Source organism: Anolis carolinensis, unplaced genomic scaffold (assembly GCF_035594765.1).
Source record: "Anolis carolinensis isolate JA03-04 unplaced genomic scaffold, rAnoCar3.1.pri scaffold_10, whole genome shotgun sequence".
Classification (NCBI taxonomy): domain Eukaryota; kingdom Metazoa; phylum Chordata; class Lepidosauria; order Squamata; family Dactyloidae; genus Anolis; species Anolis carolinensis.
In genome coordinates this window covers 5,280,913-5,296,685 of record NW_026943821.1, presented here as the reverse complement: position 1 = coordinate 5,296,685, position 15,773 = coordinate 5,280,913, and the positions used below count along the sequence as shown (strand labels likewise).

At 40.0% G+C, this 15,773-nt stretch overlaps 1 protein-coding gene across 1 annotated transcript in view; it reads left to right on the top strand.

Annotated features, from left to right (window-relative positions):
• arhgap35 (Rho GTPase activating protein 35) overlaps window positions 1-15,773 on the top strand; it is a 77,107-nt gene that overhangs the window by 40,068 nt on the left and 21,266 nt on the right. The window contains exon 3 of the mRNA XM_003228036.4: window positions 2,730-2,874. Within this exon, the coding sequence (XP_003228084.1) occupies window positions 2,730-2,874 (145 nt within the window). The remainder of the gene's footprint in view (window positions 1-2,729; window positions 2,875-15,773) is intronic.

Genomic DNA, 15,773 nt, shown 5'->3' with positions numbered 1-15,773 from the left:
TCTTCGCCCGACTCCTTATCTCAGGCATGGGCAAACTTCAGCTCTCCAGGTATTTTGGACTTCAACTCACACAATTCCCAACAGCCTCAGACCCTTTCCTTTCCCCCCTCAGCCACATTAGCCGCTTCAGCTACTGAGGGGGAAAAGGAAGGAGTCTGAGGCTGTTAGGAATTGTGGGAGTTGAAGTCCAAAACACTTGGAGGGCCGAAGTTTACCCATGTCTGCCTTAACTAACGTTGCAGTTTCTGACTCCTCTGGCCGACCTTGGAGCCTTGTACTTTCTGAGTCAGGTTTTTCCCCAGAGAGAACCATTATTTGTCTGACTTGAATTTTCGTGGACAACAAGTTAAACATGAGCCAACAATGTGATGCGGCAGCTAAAAAAGCCAATGGGATTCTGGCCTGCATCAATAGGGGAATAGCGTCTAGATCCAGGGAAGTCATGCTCCCCCTCTATTCTGCCTTGGTCAGACCACACCTGGAATCACGCTGTGTCCAATTTTGGGCACCGCAGTTGAAGGGAGGTGTTGACAAGCTGGAAAGCGTCGAGAGGAGGGCGACTAAAATGATTAAGGGTCTGGAGAAAAAGCCCTATGAGGAGCGGCTTAAAGAGCTGGGCATGTTTAGCCTGCAGAAGAGAAGGCTGAGAGGAGACATGATAGCCATGTACAAATACGTGAGGGGAAGTCATAGGGAGGAGGGAGGGAGCTTGTTTTCTGCTGCCCTGCAGACTAGGACACAAGGGAACAATGGCTTCAAACTACAGGAAAGGAGATTCCACCTGAACATCAGGAAGAACTTCCTCACTGTGAGAATAGCTGTTCGACAGTGGAACTCTCTGCCCCGGACTGTGGTAGAGGCTCCTTCTTTGGAGGCTTTTAAGCAGAGGCTGGATGGCCATCTGTCGGGGGTGCTTTGAATGCGATTTCCTGCTTCTTAGCGGGGGGTTGGACTGGATGGCCCATGAGGTCTCTTCCAACTCTACTATTCTATGATTCTATGATTCATCACTTTGTGCCCCCGGAAATCTCACAGGAAATCCCACAAACCATTGGTGAACCCATCAGCCTCAGTTTCAGGCTGTACTACAACAATACCTAACAAAGGTAGATGGATGATGTTTGGGCCATGATGATAGATACTGAAACCAGAAACTTCCAAAGGCATACATGATTCCATTCATTCCTGCTGAGAGATTGAGAGCTTGCAAAATATTCCCCATGCCCCTATTCCAATAAGCATAGGCCAATAGCTAAGGGGCTGCTTGGGCTTTACTCTGTCCTTTAGCTCATTCTCTCTCTCTTTCTAAATCAAGTGTGAAGGGTCAACTAATGCATGGCATGGGAGACCTATGACTAAGCCAATTAGCACCTGTCTTTTGCTATGGGAGAGATTTAGATTGGCAGAAGGAAAAACTAGTCTCCCTGTGCTACACTCGAAATCCAGTGTCCCCATTTAGTGAAAGAAAAAGACTACAGGAAGTCAATCACCTGTGTTACTTGTAAATCTATCTTTTTTTGTGTCTACCTCCAACAGCTGAGCACCATAGGAAAAGTAGTCATAGTGTATAATTTATTGTGCAACCATAGGTTGTAACAACCTTGAAGGGAAATGGGAGTGCTTTCAGTTTCTGCTGCATAGAGTTTAAAGGAAAATTAGTCCCGTGTTTCTGCACATGAGAAGCCTGCCTCGTATGTCCATCTCTCTACTGAACCAGGTCTCAGAGCGTCTGTGGTTCATCTTGTTTCATTATACCTCGTTTCTGATCCCAAGCATTTCGGGTAAAGAATGCTTAACCTGTACCAGTCACATTTATTCTTTCATTGGACTTTCTTGCTTAGTTCCTTGTTCACAGGTTTTCCAAATAAAATTGTGTGAAGTCACATTTGTTCCACAACAGGTTCTTACATCAGAGTTTAAAGCTGTAACTTGACCTGCTATTGCAACTCTAATTCTGAGTTAGTTTTAGTACATTATTCCTTGAATATAGGACTGGCTAGGAGCCAAACAATCCTGATTTGTTTACTTTGTTTTATTTACCGAGAGGAAAATGTCTGTTGCATTTGTAGCAATGTTTCTCCATTTAATATAATATGGGCTGCATTTGGGATCTTAATTTAGGGGCAATGCAAAAGAATTCTTTGTTATCATTTGTTAGATCTCATATTTGTTGCTATTCTGGTTTCCTGTGTCAGTCTGATGAAAGTATCTGATATTCATGTTATTTTTTTTGTTAGAACGCATAAATATTACTACTGTGACAGCTACAGTAGAGTCTCACTTATCCAAGCTAAACGGGCTGGCAGAAGCTTGGATAAGCAAATACCTTGGATAATAAGGAGGGATTAAGGAAAAGCCTATTAAACATCAAGTTAGGTTATGATTTTACAAATTAAGCACCAAAACATCATGTTATACAACAAATTTGACAGAAAAAGTAGTTCAATACGCAGTAATGTTATGTTGTAATTACTGTATTTACGAATTTAGCATCAAAATATCGTGATATATTGAAAACATTGACTATAAAAATGGCTTGGATAATCCAGAAGCTTGGATAAGCGAGGCTTGGATAAGTGAGACTCTACTGTATTATCATTCCTAGTAGTTCAAAATGTTTTTCTAACATCTGTAGAGATGCGCATTTATGTACCGCAAATTATGGTTACGTTGCTGAGACCTCATAAGATCCATTGTGTCCTCATTGATATCTTTGTGTGTTTCTACAGAAACCAAAGCCTAAGCCACGGCCATCTATCACAAAGACGACATGGGAGAGCAGTTATTTCGGGGTGCCTTTGATCACTGTAGTGACACCAGAGAAACCAATTCCCATCTTTATTGAGAGATGTATCGACTACATTGAAACAACAGGTAAGATTTGTTTGTACCAAGAAATTGCCATTGAACACTGATCTTGGGATAAAATCAGTTTGGTTAGCTATTATCAGTTCTAAATACAGATTCATTTATAAAAGTGTTGACTCCATTTGGCAGGAGGACTAAAGATAGAAAATATGTTATTCGGTAGCTAAATATTTTTTGTACTTGAACTCGTTTTGACAGAGTGACATATCTGTTTTAGTTTTAAAATGGTATCTTGGTTCTATATTTTATTATGACTAAGATGACCAATCCATCAGTGGATGTCTTAGAAAAATGTGTTTTTGCTGTCTCTGGTGTATCGTTTCTCAAAAAACAAAAGCACTTTTGCATACATACAACTTCTTAGAAAAAAAATCAATGATTCTGGGGCTGAACATTTTTAAAATGTCTTTTTATCTCATTTTCTGCATTGACTTTAAAAGTAAAAGTGAAGATTTGCATCTATATAGTGAAGAGAAATAGTTTATTATAGCAACATAATTTGAAAGCTATGTCTGCTGTGTTTTGCAGGCATCTAAATTAATGCCCTCGAAACTTGAACAGCCTGTAGATAATGTAGGTGTTTGCCTTGTGCATCACAACTGTGTCTACCTTTTGCTGATTCCTCCTACCGGTATCTTGTGAAATCAGAAAGCTGTTTCCACATTACATATAAAACTGCTTCTTTCTGCTGCTTTTAGCAGCAGTGCTAATCTATTCAGACATCTATTCAGCTGCGACAACAAGGTGGTCTTTTTATGTGTGTGCGTTTTTTTATTCTGTTACCAACCAGGAGAATGAAACACCCACAGTTCACCTTCTACTGATACAGAATTCTGAATGCTTTCAGATTTTCCTGATTTCTTGGTCTCTTGTCCCTATAACTCTATCCCTCTTTTCCCTATAACCAATCCATCTTTTGACACTATACTCATGCATAAACAGGAGTATAGTGTCTAGATCCAGAGAAGTCAAGCTACCCCTCTATTCTGCCTTGGTCAGACCATGCCTGGAATCACACTGTGTCCCATTCTGGGCACCTCAATTTAAGGGTGATGTTTACAAGCTGGAATATGTTCAGAGGAGGGCGACTAAAAGGATCAAGGGTCTGGACAACAAGCCCTCTGAGGAGTGGCTTAAAGAGCTGGGCATGTATAGCCAGCAGAAGAGAAGGCTGAGAGAAGACACGATGGCCATGTGAGGGGAAGCCATAGAGAAAGGAGATTCCATCTGAACATTAGGAAGAACTTCCTAACTGTATGAGAGAGCTGTTCAGTAGTGGAACTCTCTGCCGTGGAGTGTGGTGGAGGCTCCTTTGGAGGCTTTTAAACAGAGGCAAGGTGCTTTGAATGCAATTTTCCTGCTTCTTAGCAGAATGGGGTTGGACTAGATGACCCACGAGGTCTCTTCCAACTCTAGGATTCTATGATTCTATAAGTTGACAGGTTGTATTATCATGACCTCAGCCAAAGGCAGAGAAAAGTTAAAGCAGAGTGAATTCTGAATTCTTTGGCATTGCATCTTATATTTGTGGATGCCAGCTTCAGATTTCTATGCAACAGTCTTGCATTAGGCTGAATAAATACTTCAAATTCCTGAGTGTCAGCATAACATTTGATGGCATGCAAGCTGAACACCTTTCAGTCTGTTTTGCTTGGGCACAATATGGAATGCTTTCACTAAGAGAGCTTCAATCACTTCCTGTTGTTAGACCATGTTTTTTAAATCTTAAAAGTAGTTAACCTTTCTGATTAACTTGTAGTTTTTCAGCAAATCCTGAGATCTGATCATGGCAAGCTTTCTTTCCCAAGAGGGGCTTCATGGTCACTGTCAAGCAACCAAGAACATGATGCAGAATGTACCTAACATTCTCTTGTAACTTTATCTGCTAACTGTCCTTTTGAGAGAAACTTGTATGTCATTTCTGGTGTTTGTATCTGAGAGAGAACACTTGAAACAGTGCTTCTCAGGCTAACTGCTATATGGGGGCAGCAGTTTATTCAGCTTAATGCAAAACTGGTGCTGTATTTGTACTCATTGGCTACAGCTGTTTATTTTTGAAAACTGTCTGGAGACTGGCACCCCACTAGTCCACAGACCCCCACTTTGAGTCACAGTGGTTCAGAAAATTGAATGTAGTTTAGTCTTCTAGCTTAAAATGTAAGATTTGCAACAGGAAATGTATGACATAATTGGATTGGATCGGAGAGCTTGGGTTCAGTCAGGCAGCTCTTCCACCACAGGTTTGTCTGAAGTCATTGGTGAGCTACTGACACAGCCCCAAACTTCTTAGAAGAGAGATAGCATGGTGCTTTCAAAAATGCTTAAACCTTTGCACATTTAATCACGACTCCTGCAGACAAAAACAGAATAGTTACTTTCCAGCAGTGGCTTCAACCTAGTTTGAAATCTGGCCTCGCCCAAGTAGTAGTCTTTCAAACTTCACTTCTCATCAACTCACCTCTTTGCTGCATCCATAATTGATATAATGTGCCTAACTCTGGAAGTTCAAACAGAATATGGATTCCTTTTATTCCTTGCAGCAACAGTAGGTGAAATTGGATAACATCTGTGGACTGTTTTAATATTTAATTATTAGCCAGGTTGATCTTAGAGTCTTAAAAGAAATCCTTGAGTATGTGTGTCCCTATAGGATAAATGTTCGGTGAACCTTGGGGCAAAAAACTGCAGAGCAGACTTATAAGTGACAGATCTGATCTCTTATTTACATCAGAAATAAGAATGTCAGGTTGGCTGCTATGTGGCCTAAAAGAAGGCACTTAACCTTCAAGCTGAGTCCCCGCTTCCTCCTTATAAGGAGGGATGTTGGCTGTAGTTTGGCATTGTGGTATGAGTGGTATTTGTTTTTGTGATTACTTGTTGAAACCGTTCCTTTCCCCGTGGTTGGCGGACTGCTGTGTTAACCCACCAGTTTACAAACAATGTTGCTGATAGCCTTGATCATTACAAATAACCCCGACCTCTTACAGAGATGAAATATCAGTTGGCACTCTGATTAATGCAGGAGTTGAACGTGTTGACATATGTATATGTGCACAAATGTCAATTTATAGAACTGTCATTGCCAAGAGATAAAGAACATATTTGTTATTAGAGAGTAGGCATTTCCCAGCAAACCTGAGTCGTGGATAAATAACTCTGGTAGATTGAGTTGTTTGTATCATATGTAATTGTATTGTATCAGCTCAAGTTGTTTTCTGGTGCAGAAGGAAGGTTGGGCTGATTCTGAGTTATGAACCCATGATGACTTTGAAAAATCATGTATAGGTTGGTGTTTTAATCCAAGGTATTTCATCATGAGGGTTATTAACTGTAAAGGAGAGCTTCCTTACTACTAGAAATACTGTTAAAGTTTGCCAAGCTCTGTGCTAGACATGAGCCTTTGGGTCTTGAATGCTTTCCTCCTAGGAGACATGGGCATTATGCCACCCTCCTAGTTAGTCCTAGAACATTGGTCTGTTGGGAGAAGAGAAAATTGAAAAGTAGCTCATCAGCAAAGAGCTTGGAGCAACACATTTTTCAGCAGTGTCTTACCCTTTGGCCTCTGTCTGCCCTTTTGGCAACAGGAGCACCATTAAATCACCCTACAGAAATTAATGGGGAGACTGTCTCCATTGATTTCTGTGGGAAGAATTAAAGAACCTACAACCTCAAAATAGAAGGTGGAGAGCCAAAGCCCAGTCCCAGCATGAGCTTTTTTGAGACACGATAGACCACAGTATGGTCTACTCTCTCAACAGTTCCCACCAAATAAGTCTATTAACACAGAGCCTCTACCAGTCAGTTTGGTTAGAGACCAAGAAAACTGAAAATGAATTTTAATTTGAAGGAAAATTGCTTGACTGCTTCCTGAGGTTCAGTGGTATCAAGCCAAGTGTGATTTTATGCATCTATATTTACTTTTTTGTTTTCAAGACTTAAGTAATTTTGGATCCCCGAGGATCCAAAATTAGCTGGGAGGAAAAAACCACAAAGAGAATGTGGCTGAGCTATTCAACGTATGGAAGTTCTGTATTCTGCTTTGGGTAAATTTAAAAACAGGTAAAGCATACTGGGCACTCCGTGGGGTATTTGTCCTGTCACCTGTCTGTGTTACAGTGATTTGAGCCATTGGTCCCTTTACTTAAGTTCTTTCTGTGCTGTCTGACAGAGGTCTTTGAAAGGCTGAACCACAGAGATGTACTTTCCTGCCTAAAGCAACTTAACCACATGGGATTTTCTATAACTCAAGTGGATGCTACCAGTGCACTGTAGCTCCTTTCTCAAATGTACAGTCATCCTATTATCCCCAAAGCTGTCTGCAAATAAGTCGTTTTCTTTAATTCAATAAATTTTGACATCTCTGGTCTTCTTCCAAGCGTATGCTAAATGCAGCAAGAATTTGTTCTGTTATTTCCAGTCATTTCCATCCACCCCATCTTGTAAAGGAATAAAATGGAATAAAATTGCAGATTGTTAGTATTTCGTCAATGCATGGTGGTAATAAAGAGTGAATTAAGCAGGCTGATGGCTCCATTAAGCACTACTTAATGTGGTAGCCATTATCCAACATGATCAGCTTGGCTGCGTTAAACAAAGAAAACTGGAAGGTGTATTTCAAGGCAGACTCCCCTTTGAGTTTTCATGGCTGCCATCCACCGATGTCTTCAAAAACATCGCAAATCCACTGAAAATAGATATTTTTAATGCAGTAGAAAGCTAGGGCTAAGACAATGAATGTGGTGGAGAAGACTTTTAAACTATAATCCTTCCATTAGGCCTCCAGCCTTCATGAACAAATTCCCTTTTGTTTGTTGATACAAACCTGGTTGAAACAGAACAGAAGAAGGGCTTTGCTGGTTCAGAGTAAGGGCCCTATCTACGCTAGCACTCTGATTGCAGAGGGGCCACCCAAATGGTTATGGGATGCTCATAACAGTTCTGTAGGTTGTTCTGGTGGGGAACATTTGGCCTTCCAGATGTTTTAGATGTCAACTGACACAGTTCCTTCTCATGGACCCTGTTAAATGTGGCTGTTGGGAAGTCTAGACCAAAACATCTGGAGAGCCAACATTTCCTCATACCTATTTGTGTGCTAATTGAGATAAACCTCAAAATAATGGTTTGAACTCGGATTTACAAACTGTGGTTACAAGCGTGGTTAGTTGTAACAGCTGGTTTGATGATGCAATACTATTAATGTAAATTGTGGAAGGGAGGGAGAGTCCTGGCAGATTAGCAAATTACATCTCACAATTGCTCTTCACTAGTCTTGTTTGGCCAAAACCTTTGTTCTGGCCACTTCTTTATGTTTTGATTTCTATTATGTTGTGTAGAAATTGCAGATTGTTTTTTCTCATATCAAACCAGTCCAAAGTGGTGCAAATAAATTAATAATTTTGTTGTTTACAGATCCTGGGCATTATTATTATGCTGCAGATTTCATGTGAAGGTTGGCTTTTAAGCAAAAATATCTGCAGTACTTTCAGGTCAACCCAACCTGTTGATAATGCAAAAAGCACTATCTATTCACTGAACTTTTGGTTGGCCTCTGTGGGAAGTGAGACACTACCCTCTGTAGGTGTTTGATCTGATTCACCAAGAGAGAATCCCAGAGAGCCTGCTTCAAAGTCTATTCTAAGCAATTGTGGCTGCGATAATTAAATTTCATTAACATTGCCAGTTTATAATATCAAATGAGCATAAAGTTCCAACACGGTGAGGGACACAATCTGACCATGTCTCAGATCAAACATATTCTATTAAAAGTAGCAAGCAATTCTGTGTTTCAGTATAAGGTTTTAGAATGTATGATTACTGTGTTGAGGGAAGCGGCATCCAAACGGTTTTCTTTTATGTCACTGAAGTTGCTTCATTTGTTGTTAAACTGAATTAAAGCAGTGTTAAAATTGAGAAAATCAGGTGTCACTTGTCGCTGTCTGCTCTGCTTGCATTCAAGCCCGTTTGAATTGCTGGTATGTCTGGAACTTGGCGCAGCAGCATCAATCATGCAGTCAGTCAGACGCACATGGGTTATGCGTCTTTCATATATCCAACCTCAAACTTTCATACTTCTGTTATTCATAGCTTATCAGCTTTTGTGAGCAGAAGCATTACTTGTGCTGATCAGACTGCATTTTTTGATGTTGTTTATTCATTCAGTCGCTTCCAACTCTTCGTGACCTCATGGACCAGTCCACGCCAGAGCTCCCTGTCGGCTGTGGCCACCCCCAGCTCCTTTAAGGTCAAGCCAGTCACATCAAAGATACCATCCATCTCTCTTGCCCTTGGCTGGCCCCTCTTCCTTTTCCCTTCCATTTCCCCAGCATCATTATCTTTTCCAAGCTTTCCTATCTTCTCATTATGTGGCCAAAGTACTTCATCTTTGCCTCTAATATCCTTCCCTCCAGGGAGCAGTTGGGCATTATTTCCTGGAGGATGGACTGGTTGGATCTTCTTGCAATCCAAGGCACACTCAGGATTTTCCTCCAACACCACAGTTCAAATGCGTCTACCTTCCTTTGCCTCAGCCTTTCTTATATTCCAGCTCTCACATCCATAGGTGGGGAATACTATTGCTTTTAACTATGCAGACCTTTGTTGCCAGTGTGATGTCTCTACTTTTCACTATTTTATCGAGATTGGTCATTGCTCTCCTCCCAAGAAGTAAACTTCTTCTGATTTCTTGGCTGCAATCTGCATCTTTGCGCCTAGAAATACAAAGTCTGTCCCTGCCTCCACATTTTCTCCCTCTATTTGCCAGTTATCAATCAGTCTGGTTGCCATCATCTTGGTTTTGCACTTTCTTCTTTCACCTTGGTGATAAGGCTCCTCAGCTCTTCACTTTCAGCCATCAAAGTAGTATCATCTGCATATCTAAGCTTGTTAGTGTTTCTTCCAGCAATTTTAACTCCAGCCTTGGGTTCGTCAAGTCCTGCACGTTGTCGTATGATGTGTTCTGCATACACGTTGATGGGTAGTATGAGATTATGCAGCCCTGCCATACTCCTTTCCTAATCTTGAACCAGTCTGTTGTTCTGTGGTATGTTCTTACTGTTACTACTTGATCATTGTACAGATTCTTCAGGAGAAAGACAAGGTGTCTTCGTATCCCCATACCACCAAGAACTTGCCACCATTTATTATGATCCACATAGTCAAAGAATAGTCAATAAAACAGAAATAGATGTTTTTCTGAAACTCCCTGGCTTCCTCCATTATCCACTGGATATTGGCAATTTGGTCTCTCGTTCCTCTGTCTTTTCTAAACCCAGCTTGTACATCTGGCAACTTTTGCTCTATGTATTGCTGGAGTGTACCTTGCAGGATCTTGAGCATTACCTTACTGGCACGTGAAATTAGTGCCACTGTACAAAAGTTTGAGCATTCTTTAGTGTTTCCCTTTTTTGGTATGGGGATATAAGTTGATTTTTTCCAATCTGATGGCCATTCTTTTGTTTTCATATTTGCTGGCATATGGCATGCATCACCTTGACATCATCTTTCAGGATTTAAAACAGTTCAGCTAGAATCCCGTTGTTTCCTGCTGCCTTGTTATTATCAATGTTTCCTAAGGCCCATTCAGCTTCACTTTTCAGGATATCTGGTTCTAATTTACTCGCCACACTGTCAAAGCTATCCTCAATACTATTATCCTTCCCATACAGATCTTTTGTATAGTCTCGCCACCTCCTCTTGATTGCTTAAGCTTCTGTTAAGTCCATGCCATCTTTGTGGTTGATCATGCCCATTTTTGCCTGAAATTTACCTCCGATGTTTCTAATTTTCTGGATGCATTTTAAATTTATATATATAAGCTATAGGGGGTTCATCTGAAACATATTTTTTCTAGACAACCTCAACTTACATGAGCTGAATGTTTAAACAGTATGCAGCATTTCTCTATGTATTCCTTTTGTATTTCTTTATGTTATACTGAAAGGAAAGAGTGCATAATGAACAGGACTGTTTGAAACCCATTCTTCAGAACCAAACAAGCAGAAATAAGTATGGTATTGCTTTGAAGCTTTTCCACGAAAGCTCGAGAAGTAGTAGTGGGTAGTGAGTGTGTTATTTTTTTGCCATTTGGTCTAATGTGTGTGCCTTCAAGTTGTCTGTCAGATTGTGATAACACTGGCCCCATCTACATTGCCATATGATGCGTTATATGAGTCTTCAACACCACCATATAATTCTGTTCATTATTTGCATTCTGAAGTGCATTTATTGGCAGTGTAGGTGGGGGTTCTATGAATTTTACAGGATTTTTTTAGGCAAGGGATCTTCAGAGGTAGTCTTGCCAGTTCCTTACTCTGAAATAGAGCCTAAATGGCCCAGTATTCTATGGCAGTCTCCCATCCAAGTACTAATGAGATGCGTCTGGTCTAGGAAGCTGACCCTGTTTCCACAATCAGACACGACTTGGTATCTTTGGGGTATTTAAGCCCAGTCTGGTCTAATACTAGCATGCCTTTAAGCACTAGAACTACCTGTTTTGTAACCAAGATGCAAATTAGCTGTGGTGTTGTTTTTGTGAGTTGGTAAAATTGCCACTGGCCAGTCTGAATCCACTTGGAAGTTCCTTTTTACCTCTCCTTCCAGGAGACAATGTTAGAACTTGTCATCAGTTGCTGAGGGCATGTTCAGGGCACAAACTTGTCCCTGGTGTGTATTCACAGGGCATGAGGTGTGTCTGGGTGGGGTGCTACTGTTGGACTGGGATGACAGAACCCTGCTTCTTTTCTGATAATTCTGATAATTAAACCCACTGTCACTGTCTCCCAGGAAATCTACCACAGGGAAGGCCATATATGTTGGCTGTGCTCTTCTGTGGAAAGACAGGGTGTGAATGTGCCTATTATAAATTTGATACCCAAATTTGACTTAAGAAGCAGAGTATAAATATAGATAACAGGATTGCTAAATAGAATGGGTTCCAATGGATCAATGGGAAGCCTCGGGTATTTAGTCATAAAGGGTTTATATGCCTTGCAGTTGATGTACACCTGGAAGCTGCATGTTGCAGGAAGAATGCTATACTATTCAGTTGAGTGTTATCCCAGTGTTGTAAACTCAAAATGGGTTCTGATGTGAGAAGTCTTTGTGGCTTAGTAACTGGCTCAGAATTGGGAATAATTGGATTGACAAGGCCCACGGTTTCTCTTGTAGATCTCAAAGTTACTTGTTTATGTGCTAAGACTTTTATTGCTTTTTCTTTTTGCCAATCACTCCCAGTTTCCTTGTTTGTCCTTAAGTATTTGGATATGTTTAAAAAATTGTCCTAGTGGCTGAAATGTTATACATATCAGCACAGTTATCAGTAAGAGCCTTTGAGACAAGAATATGGAACGAGATCTGACAGCTTCAGGAAGCCTTGTCCACAATTTTGGCCTGTCAGTGCAGTTTTGCTGGAATGGAGTTTTGCAGTAGTGAATGTTGTGTGCAGATGTGCTTATTAAGAGACCTGTACTCTTGTACAGTGTCTCTTGAAAAGCCAATGTCCTGGATTTCTCAAAGAAAGTAAAAACAATACAAAATATGGAAATCTTCAAATTTGTGATTGAAAAGAAGCCAACCCAAAGCAGTGTTTTTCTCTTGGTTGTGTTAGATATGGAATGAATAACTTTGGAATTCTGGAGCGAAGAAGGATAAGATGCCTGGCATGTTTTCGGACCTATTGGGAGGCCCTTCCACACCACACCATTATAGCACTACAATTCCCTTCTAACTTTCATGCCTAAATATGTCTCCTTACACTGCAAGTCCCAGGAATCCATAAGATGGGGACTTTACAGTTAACATGGAGTCATAATGTTCTTACTGTGGTCATGCAAAAAAGATCCAGTGCATGGGGAAAAGAACTGGCATCTTGGTGAACTGGCAGCAGTATACAGGACAGCCTGCATCTCATCTTGGTGGCTCACTAAAATCCCACCAAGAAACTCATCTTTGCGGCTATGATCCTCTGTATCGCTAGAGATCACTTAATTGTAATGTTGCTTTCAGAGGAATGAACCTTAAGTTTTCTTAGGCAACTTGTGAATTTCATTGTGTATTATAGATGGTTTGGAGAGCGATTGTGGCCCAAAGGGCACCCCTATAATTACAGAAAGCTTTGGTGAAGTAATGATTAATATTATTAGAACAATATAGAAGGATACTTGCCTAAACAGCTGGATTTCTAAGTAGGCTATCTACACAAACAAATTGCTTGACTACTGCTGTAAAAAAAAAAAGCATTGTTTAATTTTTTTGTGAAAGAACCACTGTAGCTTTTAACAGGAAAAAACAGTTAAAATAAGGAGGTTTGGTTCAGTAACCATTATAGTTCTTGTTTGGAACGTTTTCAGTTTTCAGAAGTGCAAGCCAGTGATCTTTTGGCTGTCTGAAATTTATCTTCCGTGTTGAATCTGCTGAAAAATTAAGAAAAGAGATTGAACATGTATGAAGCAAACATAGTAAAAACGTTATGGACTGGTAGGTTTAAGAGGAAAAGATCAGAGCCCATTTACACTTGATTGGTCTACATTCTGAACATATTACCTTATATTAAATATTATTTGAAAATAACTGAACAAAAGCAAGCTGTTAATCTGTCTTGCGTTTTATAAGAAAAGGTGATTGTGAACAACACCTTAAAATACTGCTTAATGCCAAGCCAAATGTTTGCATGTTTGCCCCCGTGAGTCGTGTTGAATTTTTCAGCTGAAGTCTTCCTAATAACTTGTAATGCGGCAGAAAGGATGCTAAGTTTAAATAAGAATTAACAAAGTGTCAACGAACTGATTAACAACTTTCAAAAATGAAATGTTTCTGTGAAAGTACAGATTTTGGATACAGTCTATTGGTGATACAGACCAAAGACCCTTGGTAATAATGATTTGGGATAGAGTTGGCTGCAAATTGAAATATGCAAACTTGTAATCTTTAGCATCCTTAAGTCTTCAAAATCCTTGGCAAACATAGAGTAGAAACATTCATAGGACTTCTCGTATGTTGTCTTGTAATCCTCACAACAACCATGTTAGCTAGGCCAGTATTATCCTCATATTGCAAATGTGGATCAGCCTCAGGCAACCTTGGCAAGATTTGAATAGAGAAATCCTGAGCGGGTAATGTTTCCTCTGTTGCTAATTGAACCTCTGATTGATAAATAATGATCCTTTTTACAGAGTACAACATGCTTCACTTCTTAACATTTCCCACTGTATTCCTTTTAAGTATTGGTATGTTAGACACCTTCTGCAAATTAAGCTTATTTCCCCCATTTATTTTTTGTATCAACTCACAGCTGATCTTAAAAGCCACTGGCTTTCATTGGACAAGAAGTAATATTTTCAGAAGTCAGAGTGGTCATTCCAGGCCAAAGTGGTTGCTCATTCTTCATAAGGGACTAACTTCCTAATTGTCAGTTCTTGTAATGTTAGGCTTTGTGGAGTATAACTTGAGCAAGACTGAACAATGTGGGACTAATGCAGCACTTTGTCTGCATTAAAGACCATGGAGACATAGGAAGCCACAGTTTTCGGAAACATTGCATTTGCCCCTTCTATAGCAGAAAGCTATTGGTTGCTTCATTAGAAAATTACCTTGGTAAAAACTGCACGAGTTGTATGCAAAGCTACTTTGGATTTTGTCAACATATTAACAGCAGTACATTTATTTTGCCAGGATTCTCATATTGAAGGGTGGCAGATTTCATAGACATTATCTGTTGCTGTGGCTGTAATCTTCTGAGGTTTAGAGAAGTCAAGATGTTCTCTTTAAAGAGAGAAATCTGTGGTGACAGTGTACATTTGGTTTTGAAACTGGTAGATGAAGCCCTAAAGCACAGAAGCTCATTTCATCTTTGGTTGCTCTTGAGGGGCATTGTGCAAACATGCAGCCCTTGCTCCTTCTGGTTAACCTGTGTTGCCTTCAGTACTTATATGTTATAGACATGAAATAAGGCCATGACAAATAGCAATGTTTTCTTGGGCCTGATATTATATCTTTTGTTGCCAGTCGAGTTCTCAAATACTGAATGTACAAAAAAAGATAAGATTGTGGATTGTGTCCTTGACAAATACGGTTCCTTATTAAATGTCCAGGTTGTGATGATAATATCAAGGGAGACATAGATAAAAAGGAATTTTTCTCGAAAGAATTGCCAAGTCTCTTCACTCATTTTCTGTCTGGCATGTTATCATTTTGACTTCACGTGCCCGAACATATTTATGCTTGAATAAAGCTTGTAAAACTCTTTGGTTGGTGTAAACCTGTTTATTCTTTCTGTGTCTATGTTGATTTGTAGTTGAGTTTCTGGAAACCAGATTTGTGACCGCAACAGGAGCACTGAGGCTCAAGTGTGTATTATAGAAGTTTGTTTTCTTGGTTCAAGAAACAGATTGCACTGGTTGGTCAAGTGTTACGAGACTTTACAACCAGTTAACAAGGAAATATGGCCTTTGAAGCACTGAGTGAGCCAGACAAGTTGGACTTATCTAGATACAAATTTGCTTAGGCATCTTTAACATAAGGTTGTGATTCTGATCTTGAAAAAACAACTTTAGTGGTTAGGTGATAATTCCTAAGTTGTCTTGTTTGACTGTTGGGAGTTCTTCACCTCTACAGTTTTATATTGATCTATTTATTTTGTGTTATTAAGAAGACGTTTCACCAAGACCAACTGAAAAACAACCATGAGCAGGAGAAAAATAATAATAATCAAATTTATAACCTGCCCCCTCTCCTCGAAGGGACTCAGGATGGTTAATTCTGTTTTCGGTGCCATTTCCTTCCTCAAGACTTAGAATTCAAGATATAAATCTCCCCTTACAAAGTATGACATACCTGCACTGGAAGGGAGATGGCACAGATACTTTTAAAGAAAAAACTAGAAGGCCAGGAACTGAATGAGTGTGTGTGTA